Source organism: Geotrypetes seraphini, chromosome 9, assembly GCF_902459505.1.
Source record: "Geotrypetes seraphini chromosome 9, aGeoSer1.1, whole genome shotgun sequence".
Taxonomy (NCBI): domain Eukaryota; kingdom Metazoa; phylum Chordata; class Amphibia; order Gymnophiona; family Dermophiidae; genus Geotrypetes; species Geotrypetes seraphini.
In genome coordinates this window covers 4974831-4997822 of record NC_047092.1, presented here as the reverse complement: position 1 = coordinate 4997822, position 22992 = coordinate 4974831, and the positions used below count along the sequence as shown (strand labels likewise).

The 22992-nt window shown below is 47.3% G+C and overlaps 2 protein-coding genes across 8 annotated transcripts in view; one reads left to right on the top strand and one right to left on the bottom strand.

Annotated features, from left to right (window-relative positions):
• The window catches only part of BEND7 (BEN domain containing 7), a 103643-nt gene extending 89374 nt beyond the window's left edge, over positions 1–14269 (bottom strand). For 2 of the 7 annotated variants that reach the window (XM_033957854.1, XM_033957853.1), the window contains exon 1: positions 14010–14267. In XM_033957854.1, the coding sequence (XP_033813745.1) occupies positions 14010–14070 (61 nt within the window). In that variant the 5' untranslated portion in view covers positions 14071–14267. Of the gene's footprint in view, positions 1–8429; positions 8539–14009 lie in introns of all 7 variants that reach the window. The other 5 variants (XM_033957857.1, XR_004540593.1, XM_033957851.1 and 2 more) reach the window with 5 other exon arrangements.
• Positions 14270–14345: 76 nt separating this feature from the next.
• Positions 14346–22992, top strand: part of PRPF18 (pre-mRNA processing factor 18) — a 56001-nt gene continuing 47354 nt past the window's right edge. Inside the window, exons 1-2 of the mRNA XM_033957859.1 lie at positions 14346–14469; positions 16806–16982. Of these exons, the coding sequence (XP_033813750.1) occupies positions 16962–16982 (21 nt within the window). The 5' untranslated portion in view covers positions 14346–14469; positions 16806–16961. The remainder of the gene's footprint in view (positions 14470–16805; positions 16983–22992) is intronic.

Sequence of the window (22992 nt, the reverse complement as noted above, 5' to 3'; positions counted from 1 at the left end):
TAAGGAGCAATTAGAACGACTCCTTCCTGCTATCATGACACCGAACCTTCCGGTGCCAGTCCGCACCGAGCCACCGGTACCGGTTGTGGATCAACCCGTATCGATACCGGTTGTGGAACCCGTGTTGCCTGCTTCCACTGTCTCGGTACCGCTTCACCTAACCTCATCGGTATCGATGCCAGTCCTTGCACCGGAGCCGAGAGCTCACCATCAATCGGTGCAGACTTCGGCACCGGTGCGACCGATAACTTCTCCTGACTCGGTATCGATGAGGTCGGGTAAGTCGGTGCGCAAAACCCGACACATGCAAACGTCGACACCTGAGTCTCGGGACCATTCTTCCCATGTCAGAGACCCTGATCTGTGGGGAGACTCAGAGGAACCCTTTCTTTCTGAAGGCGAATGTTCCTCAGAGGAGGAGGATTCGGCTGTCCCTGACCCATCCTCCAAACAGGCCACTTCCTCTTTCTCTAGTTTTTTGAAAGAGATGTGTGAGTCCTTGTCCATTCCTTTGGAGGCTGAATCCAAAAAGTCTAAAGCTTTTTTGGATGCCCTTGATTTTGATCAGCCTCCAAAGGAATTCTTGAAACTCCCCCTTCATGACATCTTGAGGGAAACTTTCTATAAGAATTTAGAGACTCCTTTAACTGTCCCAGGGGCCCCACGTAAACTGGATTCTCTATATAAGGTAATTCCCATTCCTGGGTTCGACAAACCTCAACTTCCACATGAATCCTTATTTGTCGAATCCACCCTTAAAAAGACTTCAGGAGCCAGTGTATATGCATCTGTCCCTCCTGGCAGAGAAGGAAGGGCCATGGATAAATTTGGTAAGAGGCTCTACCAAAATGCTATGTTGGCAAATAGGGCTGGTAATTATGCTTTTCATTTTTCTTTTTATTTAAAGCATCTCCTTACCACCATGGCTTCTTTCGAAAAATATCTTCCTTCACGAAAGCATCCTGCTTTTCACACATGCTTGTCGTCTCTTCTACAATTACGTAAGTTTATGGTTAGATCCATATATGACACCTTTGAACTAACATCCAGAGCGACAGCAATGTCAGTAGCTATGCGTCGTTTGGCCTGGCTTCGGGTATCCGAGCTTGATGTTAACCATCAAGATCGGTTAGCCAATGCCCCATGCCTAGGGGATGAGCTCTTTGGGGATTCCATGGACTCAACCACACAAAAGCTCTCTGCTCATGAGACGCGCTGGGATACCCTGCTCAAGAATAAAAAGAAGCCTCCTCCGCCAAGACCATATAGGCAGCAATCGGCCTATCAACGCCGCTTCACAGCTCGTCCATTGCCTACCACTGCTCAGCAACCTAGGCGTCAGAGGCAACAACAACGTCAGCCTCCCAGACAACAGCAGCAGCAACAAGCTGTAAAACAACCTCCTCAGCAAAAGTCACAGCCCTTTTGACTTCATTCTCCACAGTATAGCCAGTATCCCTATTCCTGCTCTCCTGCCTCAGCCTATAGGAGGTCGACTTTCTCTGTTCCTCAGCCGGTGGGAAGTAATCACATCGGACCAATGGGTCCTCAACATCATCCGCCACGGCTACTCTCTCAACTTTCAGACTCTTCCACCTCAAAGCCTGCCAAAAGAGTCTGCTTTGAACAGTCCTCAATCGGCCCTCCTTATTCAGGAGGTCCAATCCCTCCTCCTTCTGAACGCTATAGAGGAAGTTCCTCTAGATCAAAAGGGGCAGGGATTCTACTCCCGTTACTTTCTAGTTCCCAAAAAGACAGGAGATCTCAGACCCATCCTAGATCTTCGCGATCTCAACATTCATCTAGTAAAAGAAAAATTCAAGATGCTTTCTTTAGCCATCCTTTATCCCCTTCTAAATCAAAACGACTGGCTATGCTCCCTCGATCTCAAAGAGGCTTACACTCACATACCGATCAATGTAACCTCAAGACCATATCTCCGATTCATGATCAATCATTGTCATTACCAGTACAAGGTGCTGCCCTTCGGTCTTGCCTCATCTCCAAGGGTATTCACCAAATGTCTCATTGTGGTAGCGGCATTTCTACGCTCTCACCACCTGCATGTATTTCCTTACCTGGACGACTGGTTGATCAAAGACACATCCGCTCAAGCAGTCCTTCTGGCCACCAACCAAACCATCCAGTTTCTACAACTTCTGGGATTCGAGATCAATCTACCCAAATCTCATATCATTCCCACTCAGAGACTGCAATTCATTGGAGCGATCCTGGATACACTCCTAATGAGAGCTTTCCTACCATCCAATCGTCTCCAGACTCTTCAGTCTCTATGTCACCAGGTGCTTCCACTGCCGTCCATCTCAGCAAGACAAATGATGGTACTCTTGGGGCACATGGCATCCACAGTTCATGTCACACCTCATGCCCGTCTTCACCTGCGCACTCCTCAATGGACCCTTGCTACCCAGTGGTCCCAAGCGTCGGATCCTTGCTCACGACACATATCTGTGACATCATCTCTTCGTCAGTGTCTTCAATGGTGGTTGGTATCCTCAAATCTATCCAGAGGTCTTCTGTTCCATCAGCCTCCTCATCAACTAGTCATCACCACCGACGCCTCTCTGTACGCATGGGGAGCTCACTTGAACGAGTTCCAGACTCAAGGTCTTTGGTCAGCCCAGGAAAGGAAGCATCAAATCAATTTCCTGGAACTCAGAGCGATGTTTTACGCCCTCAAGGCCTTCCAACACCTTCTCTTTCCTCAGGTCCTTCTGTTGTGCACAGACAATCAGGTTGCGATGTACTACATCAACAAACAGGGTGGGACAGGCTCTCGCCTTTTATGCCAGGAAGCCCAGAAGATCTGGACTTGGGCCATAGATCATCATCTCTTCCTCAAAGCTATTTACATTCAGGGGGCTCAGAATTCTTTAGCGGACAAACTCAGCAGAATTCTCCAACCTCACGAGTGGACACTCGATCCCGTAACTCTGCAGTCTATCTTCGATCAATGGGGCACTCCTCAGGTAGACCTCTTTGCAGCTCCTCACAATCATCAGCTGCCCCTATTCTGCTCCAGACTTTACTCTCCGCACCGTCTAACAGCAGATGCTTTTCTCCTCGACTGGTCGAATCTGTTCCTGTACGCCTTCCCTCCTCTGCCTCTCATGTTGAGAACCTTGTTCAAGCTCAAGAGGGAACGAGCCACCATGATTCTGATTGCTCCGAGGTGGCCCAGGCAACATTGGTTCTCCCTTCTACTTCAACTCAGTTCCAGGGAACCTTTTCTTCTTCCTCTGTTTCCTTCTCTGCTTACGCAACAGCAGGGAACCCTTCTGCATCCCAACCTCCAGTCTCTACACCTGACGGCTTGGTATCTCTCGGGCTGAACGCGACTGATACTCTTTTGTCTCAGCCCGTTCGTTCCATTCTGGATGCCTCCAGGAAACCAGCCACTCTACAATGTTACCATCAAAAGTGGACGAGATTTTCTTCCTGGTGTCTTCTTCATCATCTTGATCCCACCTCCCTGGCAGTGGAGACGTTGTTAGATTATCTTCTTTCTTTGTCTAACTCTGGCCTGAAGTCCTCTTCCATCAGGGTCCACCTCAGTGCCATTGCAGCTTTTCATGAGCCAGTCCATGGAAAACTTCTTTCAGCTCATCCCCTGGTGTCCAGGTTCATGCGTGGGCTTTTCAATGTTAAACCACCTCTTAAAGCCCCTCCGGTTATCTGGGATCTCAATGTGGTTCTTTCAGCTTTAATGAAACCTCCATTTGAACCTTTAGCTACTTCTCCTTTCAAGTTTCTCACTTGGAAAGTACTTTTCCTTATTGCTCTTACCTCTGCCAGGAGAGTCAGTGAGCTTCATGCACTGGTTGCAGATCCACCTTTTACGGTTTTTCACCATGACAAGGTGGTTCTGCGTACACATCCAAAGTTTCTCCCCAAGGTTGTTTCTGAATTTCATCTCAACCAATCCATTGTTCTACCGGTTTTCTTTCCAAAACCTCATTCTCATTCTGGGGAACAAGCTCTGCATACTTTGGATTGTAAAAGGGCTCTTGCTTACTATCTGGAGCGTACGAAACCCCACAGATCAGTTCCCCAGCTTTTTCTGTCCTTTGATCCGAATAAATTGGGACGCCCTGTTTCTAAACGTACGTTGTCTAATTGGCTGGCAGCGTGCATTTCATTCTGTTATGCTCAGACCGGACTGACACTGGAAGGTTCTGTCACGGCCCATAGAGTCAGAGCAATGGCAGCATCTGTAGCTTTCCTCCGTTCCACTCCTATTGAGGAAATCTGCAAGGCTGCTACGTGGTCCTCAGTCCATACTTTTACATCTCATTATTGTCTGGATGCTTTCTCCAGACGGGATGGACATTTCGGCCAATCTGTTTTGCAAAATTTGTTTTCCTAATGGCCAACCTTCCCTCCATCCCTCTTTTTGTTAGCTTAGAGGTCACCCATCAGTCAAGAATATGCTGCCTGCTTGTCCTGGGATAAAGCACAGTTACTTACCGTAACAGGTGTTATCCAGGGACAGCAGGCAGATATTCTTGCGTCCCACCCACCTCCCCGGGTTGGCTTCTTAGCTGGCTTATACTAACTGAGGGACCGCGCGCCTCTGTCGGGCGGGAAGGCACTCGCGCGTGCGCGGTGCGGCCGAGCTAGAACTTTCTAAAAGTTCTTAGAGTGCAATCACTCTAAAATTGTCCGTACCGGGGCTCCGTCGGTGCTGTCACCCATCAGTCAAGAATATCTGCCTGCTGTCCCTGGATAACACCTGTTACGGTAAGTAACTGTGCTTTATTCCCACACCTACTGGAACACTAAATATTCCCCTCCCTGTAAACACACACATACACAACATGCCCGGTACACTACAATACCAGTTTTGAATGTGCCCAGATATAGCCAGCTAAACAAATATTCCAGGCCATGCTGCAGTCAGAGATCATGAGCCACGCTATTCTACTATTTATCATTTCTATAGTGCTGAAAGGTGTAAGCATGGTTCCTGTTCAGCTGTGCATATTAGAACAAAAAGGTTGAAAGATCTAGCTGTGTCGAATCCAATTTTCAGCAGTCTGAGATAGGCAATCTCCTTTGTAAATCAAGGACCAGTACAACCCAGAAACTACTTGACTATACTGAAGCTGAACCATCAAAACCAAATTTTAGAAACATAGAAAGATGACAGCAGAAAAGGGCTATAGCCCATCAAGTCTGCCCACTCTACTGTCCCATCCCCTTAAGTCTGTGCCCTAGTGGCCCAAACCCTTAATTCGGCCCTCGCAGGGATCCCACATAGGTATCCCAGTGTTCTCCCCAGGGCCTTATAGCCGGGCGCTGCGCCCGGCTAATTTAGATGACCGCCCAGCGAATCCTGCTGCTGCCGCTGATGCTCCTTCCTGGGCTGACTTGCCGCCGCCAAAAATTTTGTTTGACGCCTGCCTTTTTTTTTTTTTTGCCAGCATGCTTTTACTTGCTTCAGGCCTTCCTCGTTGCTGGGATCTGCCTACTTTCTGTTTCCGCGAAGGCAGGACCCGACAGTGAGGAAGGCCCGAAGCAAGTAAAAGCAGCAAGTTGTAAGCTTCCCTCCGGGGCTCTATCGTGTAGGTGGCGGCTTCCCTTCTCTTCCCCCCCGGAACGCTACTTCCGGTTTTGGAGGGAAGCCAGCACGCACACGATAGAGCCCCGGAGGGAAGTTTACAACTTGCTGCTTTTACTTGCTTCGGGCCTTCTTCGCTGCCGGGTCCTGCCTTCGCGGAAACAGAAAGTAGGCAGGATCCGGCAACGAGGAAGGCCCAAAGCAAGTAAAAGCAGCAAGTGTAGTGGTATACCATTTGAGAAAAACAAATGCACAGACATCGGACCCGATTCTGCTTGCTCTTTTAAAGCTCCGTTCCAAGCAACCTTGGTGCCTATTGTGGAAGATAAAGTGGTCAGCCAGGAAGAATGAAATCAAGAAAGTTCAAGTTTAGTCAAGCTGTGATTTGAACTTTATAGGCATTTGTTTTTCATCCTTTAACTGGCAGGCAGAAGGATGCTCCATTTATTAATCTTGCAAAGTCTGATACAGGAAAAGCTAGAAGTGCATCAGGATTTAAGGAGCTTGGGGTGTGCAAATCCACTTAATGCAGAAATTACAGTAAAACGAAATCACTTTTCTATTTCACTGCAGCTCTGTGAGGTTTTACGAGCTAATGTTCTTTTGCACTTAGCTATAGTCAAATGATGGATAGGAATATGTTTATTTCATTTAAGCTAAGGGAAAATAATATTTTTTCTGAGTATCCTTTAAATAATGGGTTCACAAATTAATTCAGCCTGTTTTAAGGCTGAGTTTTGTTTTTCACATTATTGCTTCTGTTTTTATAATCCTTAAAAAATAAGGGGCAATTCTCCAAGTGGGTTCTTCCTCGTAGGCACCCTGAGACTGTACAGGGAATGCCTATTCTATAGCAGTGAATGGGCTCCCAGGTTCCATTACAGAATGGTAGCATCTAGCCTTAGATTCAGGCGCCTTACAGTTAAAGCAGCCATAGAGCTGACGTAACTAAGCATGTCCAATTGTGGGAGAAATTATTTTATTTTCAGTTTAGTGATCAAAATGTGTCTGTTTTGAGAATTTATATCTGCTGTCTATATTTTGCACTATGGCCCCCTTTTACTAAATCGCAATAGTGGTTTTTAGCACAGGGAGCCTATGAGCATCGAGAGCAGCGCAGGGCATTCAGCGCATCTCCCTGCGCTAAAAACTGCTATTGCGATTTAGTAAAAAGGGAGGGGGTATATTTGTCTATTTTTGTATAGTTGTTCCTGAGGTGACATTGCATAGAATCATCTGCCTTGACCTCTTTGAAAACCTGCGGAATATAAATGATAATTAACATTTTCTCTGCGTACAGTGTGCTTTGTGGGGGGGGGGGGGTTATTTTATTGTTGGTAGATCATTTTGACTTGGTCATTTTAAAAGTAGCTCGCAAGCCCAAAAAGTGTGGGTACTCTTGCTGTAGAGCCATTTCTTGTATGACTGGATCAGCTATATTTATCTTTTTTTTTTTTAGTTGTTTAAATTCATGCAGAAATAAATGGCTAGATTGAACCTAATGACTTCATTAACGCCTTTCCCTTTTTTTTTAACCTCTATACCATTTGAAAGAGGGCAAATACTTCTTAAATTTAGTAAAAATATTCTGGCACAAGTGTCAAATCTTAAAAAAGGAAGTCATATTGAGCATTGGAAAATAATAATAATAATTAACTAATAAAAATAGTACACATTTAGGGCTCCTTTTACTAAGTTACAATAGTGGTTTTAGCGTGCGCTTAGTGCGCGGAGAATTGCCACATGCGCTAGATGCTAACACCAGCATTGAGCTGGCGTTAGTTTTCCCACATAGCACAGGGGTTTGCGCGCGCTAAAAATGCTAGCGCACCTTAGTAAAAGAGGGGGTTAATTTTCCCCACTACCAAATTTCTCCATCCCGCCCCACCCAGTTACTTTTTCATGCAACCCGGCTGGAAAAAATTTCTGGGGAGAACACTGGTATCCCATTTATTCTTAAAGTCTGGCACGCTGTTGGCCTCGATCACCTGCACCGGAAACCTGTTCCAATGATCAGCCACTCTTTCCGTGAAGAAATACCTCCTGGTGTCTCCATGAAATTTCCCGCCCCTGAGTTTGAGCGGATGCCCTCTTGTGGCCGAGGGTCCTTTGAGAAAGAAAATATCATCTTCCACCTCGATACGTCCTGTGATGTATCTGAATGTCTCGATAATGTCTCCCCTCTCCCTACGTTCCTCGAGAGTGTAGAGCTGCAATTTGTCCAGTCTCTCTTCGTACGAGAGACCCTTGACCCCGAGGATCATCCTGGTGGCCATCCGCTGAACCGACTCGACTCTGAGCACATCTTTACGGTAGTGCGGCCTCCAGAATTGCACACAGTATTCCAGATGAGGTCTCACCAAGGTTCTGTACAATGGCATAATGACTTCAGGCTTCCAGCTGACGAAACCTCTATTTATACAACCCATCATCTGAAAGATGCCGCCTGATATCAAGAAGAATTTGAGCTTTTGGTCCTGACTTAGTTCTATGATTTCTTATAGCACTTCAACTAACAATATGAATTAAAATAAAGCTATCAGTCCATCGAGGTAAACTTTCTTCCAAATGTACTCTTTCTAGGTTAAGTTTACTTGTCTTCCTCCTGCATCAGAAGTCCTCAGGCTGTAATCTTTGATCTAAAGCACATGCTTCCGTCTCTAAGAGGTCCTTTTACCAAGCTGAAGTAAAAAAAAAAAAAAAAAAAAAGTGGGTTTAGCGCACCCTTACATAGGTTTTTCCTGTATGCTAAGGTCATTTTTACCCCAGCGTTAAAAATTGAATGGCCATGTGCCAACAATGCCATTAGCGCATGGACATTTTAAAAAATTTGCACGTCACCACTTACCAACACTTATTTTATGGGCATTAAAGGCGCATGCACTAATCCTGTGCTAAACAGTTAATACAGGGTAATGTAGCTGCACAATCTGGATTGGTGCAAGAACATCCACCTCCTAAAAGAAAAATTAAAAAATATGTTTTAGTGCAGTTAGCATGCACAGATTTGGAAAATTATTGCAAGATGCCCGAGTCCATCCTGTAGTAAGTCATCTTAAGCCACAGTAAGTGCACAACAGCGGTTAGTAAAAGAACCCCTAAGTAATCTAAGCAATTTAAAATACAGTATAATCCCATTATAATGGACTTCAAGGGACCTGGAAAAACAGTCCGTTATATCCAAAGTCCGTTATATCCAGAGTTGCATTTTTTTAAAACTTTATTTAGGGCAACTTGAAACAACAAAAATCGATGAACAACAGTCACTGCACAAAAATATGAGCAATATCAAGAACAAAACTCAGCAAAACATTGGTATGGCACGAAATGATTGCAAAACCAGAACACTGTACTGGAAAGAAAAATACTGTCATTTTGATACTATATCACCAGCATGTCACGTGCCTTGTAGGCAGAGCCTGCATGTCCGTTATAGCCGAATAAAACTAAAGCTAAAAGCGGCTATGGGGACAAAAATAGTTGTCTGGTATATCCGAAAGTCCGTTACATGCGAGTCCGCTATATCCGATGATTTTCTGTATGTTTATAATGGTGCTCGGCCAGGACCAGTGGACCTCGTCCGCTTTATATGAGTCCGTTATAAGCGAGTCCGTTATAAGCGAGTCCGGTTTAAGCGAGTCCGGTATAAGCGAGTCCGGTATAAGCGAGTCCGGTATAAGCGAGTCCGGTATAAGCGAGTCCGGTATAAGCGAGTCTGGTATAAGCGAGTCCGGTATAAGCGAGTCTGGTATAACGGGATTATACTGTATCAACAAAGGCTGGGATTACAGGTTGTAAGCATCAGTCTTTATCAATCTATAAGAACATAAGAATTGCCAAACTGAGACAGATCGAAGGTCCATCAAGCCAAGAATCCTGTTCCCAACAGCGGCCAACTCAAGTACCTAAGCTAGATCCCAAGTAGTAAAACAAATTTTATGCTGCTTATCCTAGCAATAAGCAGTGGATTTACCCAAGCCATCTCAATAATGGCCTACGGACTTCTCTTTTAGGAAATTATCCAAACCTTTTTTAAACCCTGCTAAGCTAACTGATTTCACCATATTCTCTAGCAATAACTTCCAGAGTTTAATTACAATCTGAGTTTGCTTCGCCATTTGGGGGATTGGGTGAATTTGATTAGCAGTTCTTTGCTCCCTTAGATGTGTTCGCTTTGCTTCATAGTCCCCGGAAGGAGCTGCCAGCACGTATCAGAACGAGTGTGTTATTTTGTTCATTGCAAGCTGCCTGGCGTTGGCTCTTGCAATCTATTGGGGGGGGGGGATCTGACGGTTACAGATCTCTTGCCCTTATGGAGTAATCCGGCATTTCCTCCAGGTAGGGAGTCATGGGAGTATCTGTCCTGGGGAGAGAGAGGTGTTTCCCAGTTTGAACACCTCTTGGGGGCCGACGGGGAGATGTTAGCCCGTGTAGACTTTCAGGCTGTGGTGGGAGATACATGGGGAGCGCAGTTTGCTTGTCATCAAGTAGAGCATCATGTGGGATCCCTCGACAGAGCACAATTGGGCAAACATTTGGGGGACAGGCTGCGGGAGTTTTTCTCCCGGGAGGAGGGATCTTCCCTCTCAGTGTCCAGCCTACATGCTAATTTGCAAGACTTACAGCCAGCTAAGGACTATCAATTTGTAGGGGGTAAATGGGAGATGGAATTGCAAATCAATTTGGGACAATGGGATGTTGCCCGAACTCTGAAGGCGACGCCTGGGTGACCCCATGTGCTTGGTTGCGGGAAACGTATTACAGGGTGACCTTATGAGCTTTCTATATTCGTACACAGTTATATTAAAGTGGAGGTCTCCCAACCCCAATATGTCTTAAGTGCAGGACGGGGAGGGGGGACACACATTGGGGCATGCCTTTTGGTCCTGCCCCATAATCCAGCGCTTCTGGAGGCGTATAGTCTCTTACATGTCCGGGTTGATTGGTAGAGCCCTAAGGAGTACCCCGGCCCTCTTAGTTTTGGATTTTCTGGAGGCTTATGGCCATTTACCTAGGGGAAACCGGGTTCTCTGCAGGAAGACGAGCCTGCTGGTCAGAAAATGTATTCTCCAATACTGGACGGTCCAGGACCCTCCGTCATTTTGGCATTGGAGGAACCAGTTGCATCAGTTGGCTACCTGGGAGGTGAAGGATGCAGAGGGGGCGGAAGCTAGTGTTCCTGAATATATGGGAACCATATCTGCATTCCTTGCATCCAAAGGGACGTAGTGAGATATTAAGGTGGGTGTCCTAATACGGGCACTAAGCTGATGATGGGGCGAGAGAAACACAGTGGAACGGGGTGTAGAGTACCGGGGGATGGGGTTTTTTTTGGGGGGTAAGGGGGGGTTCCATTGGGTTTTGATACTCAGTAACAGTTACAGTCTCTAGGGACGAGTGGGGGGAGGGAGGTGGGATGGCTTTCTTCAGGGCTCATAAGAGTGGGGCCTCGAGGCACCATGCCACTGACTATGGCCTTGCTTGCCCGTGGCGGGGGGGTCTGTTCATGCTCATCCTAAAATGTTGATGCCTGTTTTTTAGTGTTGAGGAAGATGCCTCATTGTTTGTTGATGAGAACCCTACCATGCCACTGTTTTGCTCATTCTGTTGTTTGCATCAATAAAAAATGTTTGAACCATAATTACAATCTGTGTGAAGCAATTTTTCTCTAGTTTGTTTTAAATCTACTACTTAGTAGCTTCATTACATGCCCGCTAATCCTGGGGCTCTTTTTACTAAGCTGTGATAGCGGTTTTAGCACACGCTAGATGCTAATGCCAGAACTGAGATGGCGTTAGTTCTAGCCGCGTAGCGCGCGCTAAAAACGCTATTGCAGCTTAGTAAAAGGAGCCCCTAGTATTTTTGGAAAGCGTGAATAAGTGATTCACATCTACCCTTTCCACTTCACTCATTATTTTATAGACTTCTATCATATCACCCCTGAGCTATCTCTTCTCCAAGCTGAAGGGACCTAGCCACTTTAGCCTTTTCTCATAGGGAAGTCGTCCCATCCCATTTATCATTTTTATCACTCTTCTCTGTATCTTTTCTAATTCCGCTATATCTTTTTTGAGATACAGTGACCAGAACTGTACACAGTATTCAAGGTGTGGCTGTTCAATAGAGTGATACAAGGGCATTATAACATTTTCATCTTTGTTTTCCATTTCTTTCCTGATAATTCCTAACAAATCTATTAGCCATCAAGTGGGTTTATTCAGCATAGTTTGATTATAAAGATATTTTCCTTTTCTTATATTTATTATCTGATTCCCTTATTACCGTACAAGTTTCAGGTTGGTTGTCTAATAACAGTTTAAAAAATAAATAAGAATGATTTATTGAAGCATAACTGGAGATTGCATAAGAAAATCAGTTTAAAAAATGGACTTAGTCCTCAGGGACTTCCTTATTGCCTTCCCTCATATTTTATGGATTATTCTGACAAGATCTCAGTCCAATAAACTCCAAATGGTAGTAACTGAGGAAAGGGCAGGGCTCACAAACACTTATTTGTTCCTCTTATTTTGCCTAAATATTTTCATGAGACTTTTTCTGACCTAGCATATAATATTACTTTTACCTTGTATCTTTTATAGTAAATGTGACATAACAATGTGTGTATAGAGATACATTCAATCACACATATATGAGAATACTTTAAAACTGTTTATATTATACAAGTCTATACAGCAACAAACATCAGGAAGAGGCAGCCACATTTTTTTTTAATTTCTGGGAAAATAAAATAACACTAATGAAAAACTTCAAGAAAGTAAAGACACTTCTAAGATTAAAATATAACATTCTCTTTCTCTTTAGTAGGCACTTGGACACTATTTTTTAAGTAAAATAAATCAAAGGGCAAAATATCATGGTTTGGAAATTTTGATACAATCCCAGAAAAACAACTGATATTAGCTTCAGGAGAATCATTGAAAATAGAAAACAAATTAAGGGTCCTGGGAATCTTGTTAGATTCCAAGCTGACGTTTTGAATCCCAAGTTATGCCAACTCAGAGTCATACGATCTTTGAGTTTTCAAAGTTTTAAGAGTTGTAACTCAATCAATACTTCTCCCACAGCTGGATTATTGCAACCAGTAGAACGGTGGTTCCCAACCCTGTCCTGGAGGAGGACCACAAGGCCAATCGGGTTTTCAGGCTAGCCCTAATGAATATGCATGGAGCAGATTTGCATGCCTCTCACTTCTATTATATGCAAATCTCTCTCATGCATATTCATTAGGGCTATCCTGAAAACCCGATTGGCCTGGTGGTCCTCCAGGTCAGGGTTGGGGACCACTGTCCTAGATAACCGTGGCATATAGTAGAACAAGGGTAGGCAATTCCGGTCCTCGAGAGCTGGAGCCAGGTCAGGTTTTCAGGATATCCACAATGAATATGTACGAGATGGATTTGCATGCACTACCTCCTTGAGATACAAATCTATCTCATGCATATTTATTGTAGATATCCTGAAAACCTGACCTGTCTCCGGCTCTTGAGGACCGGAATTGCCTACCCCTATAGTAGAATATAAAATAGAAAAATAAAAATTACGAATTGCAAAAAGAAACAAATCCACGCAAGACAAATATTTGTTATAGATCAAGTTCTAGCAAAACCAGAGCTTTACCTATGACGGACATGGTCAGGCAGCGAAAGGAGGGCGGGCTATTCGGAGCACATATATAAAGAGGAAACGTAACCATAGTAACGAAAATGCATTCACGTGACTAATATTCAAAACGCAAAGAGGCAAGGGAACCATACTGATAACGTGGTGACGTGATCACGTGTTAATGTGCTGAACGTGCGCGTGCCCTTTGTTCGCCATGCGCCATTTTGAAGCGCGCTGAATTGTCGTTGCGCTGAGTTATCCTTGCGCTCAATTGTCTTGCGCTGAATTATCATTGCGCTCAATTGTCTCGCGCACTCTTATCTTTGCGCTGATTTGTCTTCGCGTTTTTGTCTGCGTGCTGTTGTCCTGCGCGCATTTGACCTGTCACCCCATCAAAAGCAAGCATTAGAAAGCGATTTGCAGAGCTGCCTGCCTCAGAGTCCTTCAATCTGTGTTCGTCTAAGGCAGTGGTTCTCAACCCCCAGCCAGTCAGATTTTCAAGCTCTCCCTAATGAATATGCATGAGAGAGATTTGCATAGCTGTCACTTCCATTATATGCATATTCATTAGGGAGAGCTTGAAAACCTGGCTGGGGGGGAGGGGGATTCCCCAGGACAAGGTTGAGAACCACATTTTCTTTCCAAGCCAAACTCTTTTGTCCCCGGAAGCGCGGGCGGGAGAAGAGACTCGGCTGTTGCCTTCCTGCTCATGAAGCGGCCCCGGCCCCGTGAATGGGGGAGGGGCGCGCTCCCGCTCCCCCGAACACCTGGCACAGGACAGCCCCCACCCTCCCTTCCTTCTTACCCTCGTTCACCAGTTTAAAGCTCTGCGACTTGCGGCTCCGTTTCCTTTCCGAGAACTCCATGCTGCGGGCCAGAGGGGAGAACGAAGGCTACAGAGCAGTAGCGAGAAGCAGTCGAGGCGCGGCTCCGTTTCCTCGCGCTCGGGAGGAAGCCGCCGGCCCTGGGCTTTCGGCTCATTGGGAAACAGAGGGCGGCAGCGGCCTGTCACTGCCCGGGAGCCCGGTGCCACCTGCTGGGGGAAGTCGGCGCTCGCGACGGGGCGGAGCTCGCGCGGGTCGCTGGGCGGGAAGTAGAGCGAGCGTCATCTGCTGCGTAGCGTCACGCCGCACTTCCGCGTCAGGTGACCCTCCCGGCTTGCGTGGAGGGGCGGGGTCGGCGGACGCGGCGCGTGCGGCTGCTGAGGAGGAGGAAGAGAGAAGGCTCGAGGCCGACACGCTCTATTACCCCAAGGCATGGAAAAAGTGCGTTATAAAAAATACAACAACCCAAGAGCAATTCTGTAGTACTAGTCTTTAAGCCCCTTACATTAACGGTTGCTAGAATAGATGTGTCTGTCTTTCTCTCTCTCCTTGGCCGCTGTCTGTCTATCTGTCTTTCTTTCTCTCTCTCCTCGGCCACTGTCTATCTGTCTGTCTTTCTCTCTCTCTCCTTGGCCGCTGTCTGTCTTTCTTTCTGTCTCTCTCTCTCTCTCTCCTTGGCCGCTGTCTGTCTATCTGTCTTTCTTTCTCTCTCTCTCCTTGGCCGCTGTCTGTCTTTCTTTCTGTTTCTCTCTCTCTCTCTCCTTGGCCACTGTCTGTCTGTCTGTCTTTCTCTCTCTCTCCTTGGCCGCTGTCTATCTGTCTTTCTTTCTCTCTCTCTCCTTGGGCACTGTTTGTCTGTCTTTCTTTCAGTCTCTCTCCTTGGCTGCTGTCTGTCTGTCTGTCTTTCTCTCTGTCCTTGGCCGCTGTCTGTCTGTCTTTCTCTCTCTCTTTCTCTCTCTCCTTGGCCGCTGTCTGTCTTTCTTTCTGTCTCTCCCTCTCTCTCCTTGGCTGCTGTCTGTCTGTCTTTCTTTCTCTCTCTCTCCTTGAGCACTGTTTGTCTGTCTTTCTTTCAGTCTCTCTCCTTGGCTGCTGTCTGTCTGTCTGTCTTTCTCTCTGTCCTTGGCCGCTGTCTGTCTTTCTTTCTGTCTCTCCCTCTCTCTCCTTGGCCGCTGTCTGTCTGTCTTTCTTTCTCTCTCTCTCTTTCTCTCTCTCCTTGGCCGCTGTCTGTCTTTCTTTCTGTCTCTCTCTCTCTCTCTCTCCTTGGCCACTGTCTGTCTTTCTCTCTCTCTCTCCTTGGCCGCTGTCTGTCTATCTGTCTTTCTTTCTCTCTCTCTCTCTTTCTCTCTCTCCTTGGCCGCTGTCTGTCTTTCTTTCTGTCTCTCCTCGGCCGCTGTCTGTCTTTCTCTCTCTCCTTGGCCACTGTCTTTCTTTCTGTCTCTCTCTTTCTCTCTCTCCTTGGCCGCTGTCTGTCTTTCTTTCTTTCTGTCTCTCTCTCTCTCTCTTTCTCTCTCTCCTTGGCCACTGTCTGTCTGTCTGTCTTTCTCTCCTTGGCCACTGTCTATCTTTCTTTCTCTCTCTCTCTCTCTCCTTGGCCGCTGTCTGTCTTTCTTTCTTTCTTTCTGTCTCTCTCTCTCTCTCTCTCTCTCTTTCTCTCTCTCCTTGGCCGCTGTCTATCTGTCTTTCTTTCTGTCTCTCTCCTTGGCCGTTGTCTGTCTGTCTATCTTTCTTTCTCTCTCCTTGGCCGTTGTCTGTCTGTCTATCTTTCTTTCTCTCTCCTTGGCCGCTGTCTGTCTGTCTTTCTTTCTCTCTCTCTCCTTGGCCGCTGTTTGTCTGTCTTTCAGTCTCTCTCCTTGGCTGCTGTCTGTCTGTCTGCCTTTCTCTCTCTCTTTCCTTGGCCGCTGTCTGTCTTTCTTTCTCTTTCTCTCTCTCTCTCCTTGGCCGCTGTCTGTCTTTCTTTCTCTCTCTCACTCTCTCTTTCCTTGGCCGCTGTCTGTCTGTCTATCTGTCTGTCTTTCTGTCTCTCTCTCTCCTTGGCCGCTGTCTGTCTGTCTTTCTTTCTCTCTCTCTCTCTCTCCTTGGCCGCTGTCTGTCTGTCTTTCTTTCTGTCTCTCTCCTTGGCCGCTGTCTGTCTGTCTATCTATCTTTCTTTCTCTTTCTCTCCTTGGCCGCTGTCTGTCTCTCTTTCTTTCTCTCTCTCTCCTTGGCCGCTGCTTGTCTGTCTTTCTTTCTGTCTCTCTCCTTGGCCGCTGTCTGTCTGTCTATCTATCTTTCTTTCTCTTTCTCTCCTTGGCCGCTGTCTGTCTCTCTTTCTTTCTCTCTCTCTCCTTGGCCGCTGCTTGTCTGTCTTTCTTTCAGTCTCTCTCCTTGGCTGCTGTCTGTCTGTCTGTCTGTCTTTCTTTCTCTCTCGCTCTCCTTGGCCGCTGTCTGTCTTTCTTTCTGTCTCTCTCCTTGGCCGCTGTCTGTCTTTTTTTTCTTTCTTTCTGTCTGTCTCTCTCCTTGGTGTCTGTCTTTCTTTCTTTCTGTCTCTTTCCTTGGCCACTGTCTGTCTGTCTTTCTTTCTTTCTGTCTCTTTCCTTGGCTGCTATCTGTCTGTCTGTCTTTTTTTATGTCTCTCTCTCTCTCTCCTTGGCCGCTGTCTGTCTGTTTCTCATGCCCCTTCTCCCACCTACCTGACTTTCTATGTGTGTGTCTTTATTTCTGTCTGTCTGTCTCCTTGCCCCCTGCCTATCTTTTTATCATGGCCCTTCTCCCATGTACCATTTTTTTTTTGTTTACAGTGCAACGGGCAACCGGCGCACAGAAACCACCGCTAGCTCAGCTGTAGGAAGTGTAGTAGGAAAGCGCTAAGAACCGCCACCCGTGCATGCGCTGAAAACCGCTGCACGCGCCGCTAATACCATGTCTCTGCCTACTCTGCCACGGAGCTACAGATCATGGAGGCAGAGATCACGGAGGTAGGAGTGCACATGCGCACTTAGGGTTTTATTATTATTGATTGAACAACTGCGTCACTTTCAAAACTGCATGGCTGACCAATTTGCACGTGAGAACATAAGCAAGCATTGCCATACTGGGACAGACCAAAGGTACCCAAGCCCAGTATCCTGTTTCCAAGGTTACAAGTACTGTACTTGGCAAGATCCCAAGGAGTAAAACAGATTTTATGCTGCTTATCCTAAGAATAAGAAGTGGATTTCCCCATCTTTATAATGGCTTGCTGTCTTATTTTTAGGAAATTAGCCACACCTTTTGAAAACTCTGCTAAGCTAACTGCTTTTGCCACATTCTCTGTCAGCGAATCCCACTATTTAAAACATGTCATAAATTAAATAGGAATATTTTGTAATATATGAAGGGGGGATTCATCAAGCAGCATTAGGGTTTACTTTAAAGCATCTTAATGTGTGTTAAAAGAATTAATTTGCTTTAAACGTTAAAGGGGGAATTCTGTAAATGACATCTGAAAAGATAGGTGCCTATAATAATGGGCACCTATTGTGTGCCACTCACACTTGGGCGCCTTTTACAGAATCACAACCACTGGCACCTAAGTTTAAACTTAGACTCCTGTAACGTGGGCCAGAGTTTTTAAGGCCTACATTATAAACGCCTAAGTCCACTCCTAAACACCCACTTTGGTGTTAGGCATCTGCCTGCCTTTTGTAGAATCATGCCTTGGACTTGTTAAATCTCATAATTGAAGCTATTTAAGGCAATTTGGTCAATTGAGTTAGATGCCATTTATAGATTTTCCCCCTAAAAGCCAATAGGTATAAAATGGGCTTTAGAATTTAGTGTGCACTAAGGGCCTGTTTTAGAAAGCCACGCGGCAACAGCCCCAAAGCCCTTTAAATCTCTAAGGGCTTTGGGGCCGTTACCACGCTACAGCCGCTAGTGCGGCTTTGTAAAACAGACCCTAAGTCCCTTAATATGCATTCAAGGTGTGTTAAGCCCAAATGCTGCTTGATAAATTCCTCCTTAATCATATCTGGTGGAATTATGTAATAAAAACTTCTGGGGCTCAGTTCAAGCATTCAGAATCGTATAAAAAGCTTAGTCCCTAGGTATATAATGATCTTAATGATCTTTTTAGCACTTAACGCATGCCAATAATGTTCATTAGCATGCACTAAGCTTGCATTAAGCTTTAGTAAAACGGTCCCTAAATTTCCTATGACAATAGATGCCAGTATTAGGATATGGCTCAATTCCTTGTCTATCCAATGGCAATAAAGCAATGTTACTTACCGTAACAGTTGTTATCCAGGGACAGCAGGCAGCTATTCTCACTAGTGGGTGATGTTATCTGACAGAGCCCCGATACGGACATCTTGCAAGCATGTCTTGCTAGAAGAAACTCAGAAGTTTCAAGATGCCCGCACCGCGCATGCGCCAGTGCCTTCCCGCCCGATGGTCCGGGCGTGTCTCCTCAGTTCAGGTAGCTAGCAGAGAAGCCAACCCAGGGGAGGTGGGTGGGACGTGAGAATAGCTGCCTGCTGTCCCTGGATAACAACTGTTACAGTAAGTAACATTGCTTTATCCCAGGACAAGCAGGCAGGTATTCTCACTAGTGGGTGACCTCCAAGCTAACCTCAATGGGATGGTGGGAGAGTTGGCAACTTAGGAGAATAAATTTTGTAACACTGTTTGGCCAAACTGTCCATCCCTTCTGGAGAAAGTATCCAGACAATAATGAGAGGTGAATGTATGAACCGAGGACCAAGTGGCAGCCTTACAAATCTCCTCAATCGGTGTTGATCTGAGAAAGGCTACAGAGGCTGCCATTGCTCTGACCTTATGGGCTGTGACCTTACAGGGAAGGGGTAATCCAGCCTGGGCATAGCAGAAAGAGATACAAGCTGCCATCCAGTTGGAGATGGTGCGCTTCGATACAGGTCGTCCCAACCTGTTTGGATCAAAGGAGACGAAAAGTTGAGGAGCAGCTCTGTGTGGTTTGGTGCGATCCAAGTAGAAAGCCAAAGCACGTTTACAGTCCAGAGTGTGTAGAGCTGATTTTCCAGGATAAGAATGAGGCTTTGGAAAAAACACTGGAAGCACAATGGATTGGTTGAGATGAAATTCAGAGACCACTTTAGGTAGGAATTTTGGATGAGTGCGGAGGACCACCTTGTCATGATGGAATACTGTGAAAGGTGGGTCCGCCACCAAGGCCTGAAGCTCACTGACCCTGCGAGCAGATGTGAGGGCCACCAGAAAAACCACTTTCCAAGTGAGAAACTTTAGTGGAGGCTCAAAAGGAGGTTTCATAAGCTGAGAAAGGACAACATTGAGATCCCAAACCACTGGAGGCGGTTTGAGAGGAGGATTGACATGAAAAAGTCCTTTCATAAATCTGGAAACCACAAGATGAGCAGAGAGAGGTTTCCCATACAGAGGCTGATGGAAAGCCGCAATAGCGCTCAGGTGGACTCGAATAGAGGTCGACTTGAGACCAGACTGAGACAGGTGTAGAAGATAGTCCAACACAGAGGAGAGGGAGGCTCGCTGAGGCTCCTTAGAATTGGATATACACCAGGAAGTAAATCTAGTCCATTTTTGGGAGTAGCATTGACGAGTAGCAGGCTTCCTGGAAGCCTCCAAGACATCCCTCACCGCCTGGGAAAACTGGTGAGGAGTTACGTTGAGAGGAACCAAGCTGTCAGGTGGAGAGACTGCAGGTTGGGATGAAGTAGCGATCCCTGATGCTGAGTAAGCAGTGAAGGAAACACCGGAAGGAGAAATGGCTCCCTGCTGCTGAGTTGAAGTAGAAGGGAGAATCAAGGTTGTCTGGGCCACCGAGGGCTATCAGAATCATGGTGGCATGGTCGGACTTCAGCTTGACCAGAGTCTTTTGAATGAGAGGAAATGGAGGAAACGCATACAGAAAGCGATTCCCCCAATCCAGCAGGAAAGCATCTGCCTCGAGGCGATGAGGAGTGTAGATCCTGGAGCAAAATTGAGGCAGCTTGAAATTGTGGGGTGCCGCAAAGAGGTCTATCTGAGGCGTCCCCCACTGAGCAAAGATCTGATGAAGGGGCGTAGAATGGAGCGTCCATTCTTGAGGCTGGAGTAGACAACTCAAGTTGTCCGCCAAGACATTGTCCTTCCCCTGAATGTAGACAGCTTTGAGGAAGGCGTTGTGGCGAACCGCCCAATCCCAGACTCTGAGAGCTTCCTGGCAGAGGGAGGCCGATCCCGTGCCCCCCTGCTTGTTGACATAATACATGGCCACCTGATTGTCTGTGCGAATCAGGACCACCATGTCGTGAAGCAGATGTTGAAATGCCTGAAGAGCATTGAAGATGGCTCTGAGCTCCAGAAGATTGATTTGATGGAGCCGGTCCGCACTGGTCCAGAATCCCTGAGTGCGAAGCCCATCCAGATGCGCTCCCTAGGCATAGGTCGAGGAATCGGTTGTGAGGACCTTCCGGTGGGGAAGAGAGTGAAACAGCAAACCTCTGGATAGATTCGAAGAGGTCATCCACCAAAGTAGAGACTGCCGAAGAGCAGGAGTGACGATGATGTGTCGAGTCAACGGATCCGACACCTGAGTCCACTGAGATGCCAGGGTCCACTGAGGAATTCTGAGATGGAGTCTGGCAAACGGCGTCACATGAACTGTAGAGGCCATGTGGCCCAGGAGGACCATCATGCGTCTCGCTGAGATGGACTGGCGAGAAGACACAGACTGGCAGAGATGAAGAAGAGCATCCATGCGCTGAGGAGGAAGGAACGCTCTGAGGCGAATGGTATCCAGGACCGCCCCGATGAAGGGGAGAGACTGGGTAGGTTGTAGATGAGATTTGGGAAAGTTGATCTCGAATCCCAAACTCTGCAGGAACAGAATTGTGGACAGGGTCGCCGAGATGACCCCTGAGGTCGAGGGAGCCTTGATCAGCCAGTCGTCGAGGTAGGGAAATACCTGAAGACCTTGGTTCCTGAGTGCTGCGGCCACCACCACCAGACACTTCGTGAAGACTCTGGGGGATGAAGACAGGCCGAATGGAAGCACTCGATACTGTAGATGGAGATGTCCCACCCGAAATCTGAGGAACTTGCGAGAGACCGGATGAATGGGAATGTGAGTGTAGGCCTCCTTGAGATCCAGAGAGCATAACCAGTCGTTCTACTCGAGGAGGGGGTAGAGAGAAGCAAGTGTCAGCATGCGAAACCTCTCTTTGACTAGGAATTTGTTGAGGACCCTGAGGTCCAAAATGGGTCGCAGGTCGCCCGTCTTCTTCGGAACAAGGAAGTACCGGGAGTAAAACCCCTGGTTCAATTGGTCCGTCGGGACCGGCTCTACGGCACGAAGCCGGAGCAAAGCCTGAGCTTCCTGAAGAAGAAGGGCGGTCTGAGTCAAGTTGGAAGGATACTCTCTTGGAGGGTGGTCCGGAGGGACCCGATGGAAATGGAGAGAGTATCCTTCCCTGACGATAGTAAGGACCCAAAGGTCGGATGTTATGGCCTCCCAGCGATGATAAAAATGATGGAGGCGCCCTCCGATGGGAAAAACAGGGGGAGGCAGAATGAGGTTGGTTATGCCCTCGACGAAACAGTCAAAAAGGCTGAGTGGCCTTAGGGACAGCAGGCGACTGAGACTTAGGCTGACCCTTCTGAGGAGGCTGTCGCTTCGCCGGTTGCCTCGCAGGTGGAGTTTGCCTCGGTTGATAACGCCGCTGATAAATCAACGGTGGACGAGAGGGTCGAGACTGTTGAGGCTTAGGCTTTGGCCTAAGAATAGACTGGAAGGACTTTTCATGATCAGACAATTTCTTTGTGACAGTCTCGATGGATTCGTCAAAAAGATCCGCCCCAGCACACGGGACGTTCGCCAGGCGGTCCTGAAGATTGGGGTCCATGTCAATGGTCCGCAACCAGACCAACCGACACATCGCTACCGAGCAGGCCGCTGCTCGGGCAGAGAGCTCGAACGCATCATAGGCAGATTGCATCAACTGAAGTCGAAGTTGGGACAGCGAAGCAACCACTTCCTCAAACTCAAACTGAGCCTGGGTTTCGATGTATGGTGTGAATTTCCGAAGCACAGGCAGAAAAAATTCCAAGTAGGCTGCAAAGTGGAAATTGTAATTCAGGACTCGGGACGTCATCATAGAATTCTGATAGATGCGTCGACCAAACTTATCCATGGTTCTGCCCTCGCGGCCCGGAGGCACTGAAGCATAGACCTGGCCAGGATGAGACCGCTTGAGCGAGGATTCGACCAGGAGGGACTGGTGAGAAAGCTGAGGACCCTCGAAGCCCTTATGATGCACCGTGCGGTACCGAGCATCCAATTTTCCAGGGACCGCAGGGATAGAGTAAGGAGACTCGAAGCACCTCATGAAAGTCTGGTCGAGGAGCTTGTGCAGAGGAAGGCGCAAGGACTCGGCCGGAGGACGAGGCAAGTGCATGGTATCGAGGTACTCCTTGGAGTATCGAGACCCAGCATCGAGGGTAATGTCCATGTCATCCGCCATCTGCCTGAGGAATGAGGAAAAAGACAGTTGGTCCGCTGTCGCCGGTTTACGAGAAGGACTGGAAGAAGACGAGGCTTCGGGCTCCACAGAGGCTTGTGAGCAACAGGGCGAGTAGAAAACCTCGGGGTCCTCGAACTCCGGACCCGAAGGCGGAGACCCAGCCGAAGCAGCATACCCCATCCGAGGCAATTTCTTCTGAGGTGAGACAGTCGAGTGTCGAGAGGAATGCCTCGAAGAGTGTCTGGATCGATGGCCTTCTCGATGCCTGGAAGGGGATCGAGCTCGTCTGTGAGAAACCTGGTCAGACACCTCCAAGGAGCAGATCGGACTCGATGCCGTCGATCGCAGAGGCGGAAGAGTCGAAGCCTCCCCCGACGCCGCCCAAGCTTGATAGGGGGTTCGGAAGAACTCGTCCAGCTTCCTGCTATGCCCAGGACTGGGAGGCCTCGAAGGTGGACGCCACACTGAGTCATGGGGCGGGGTAACA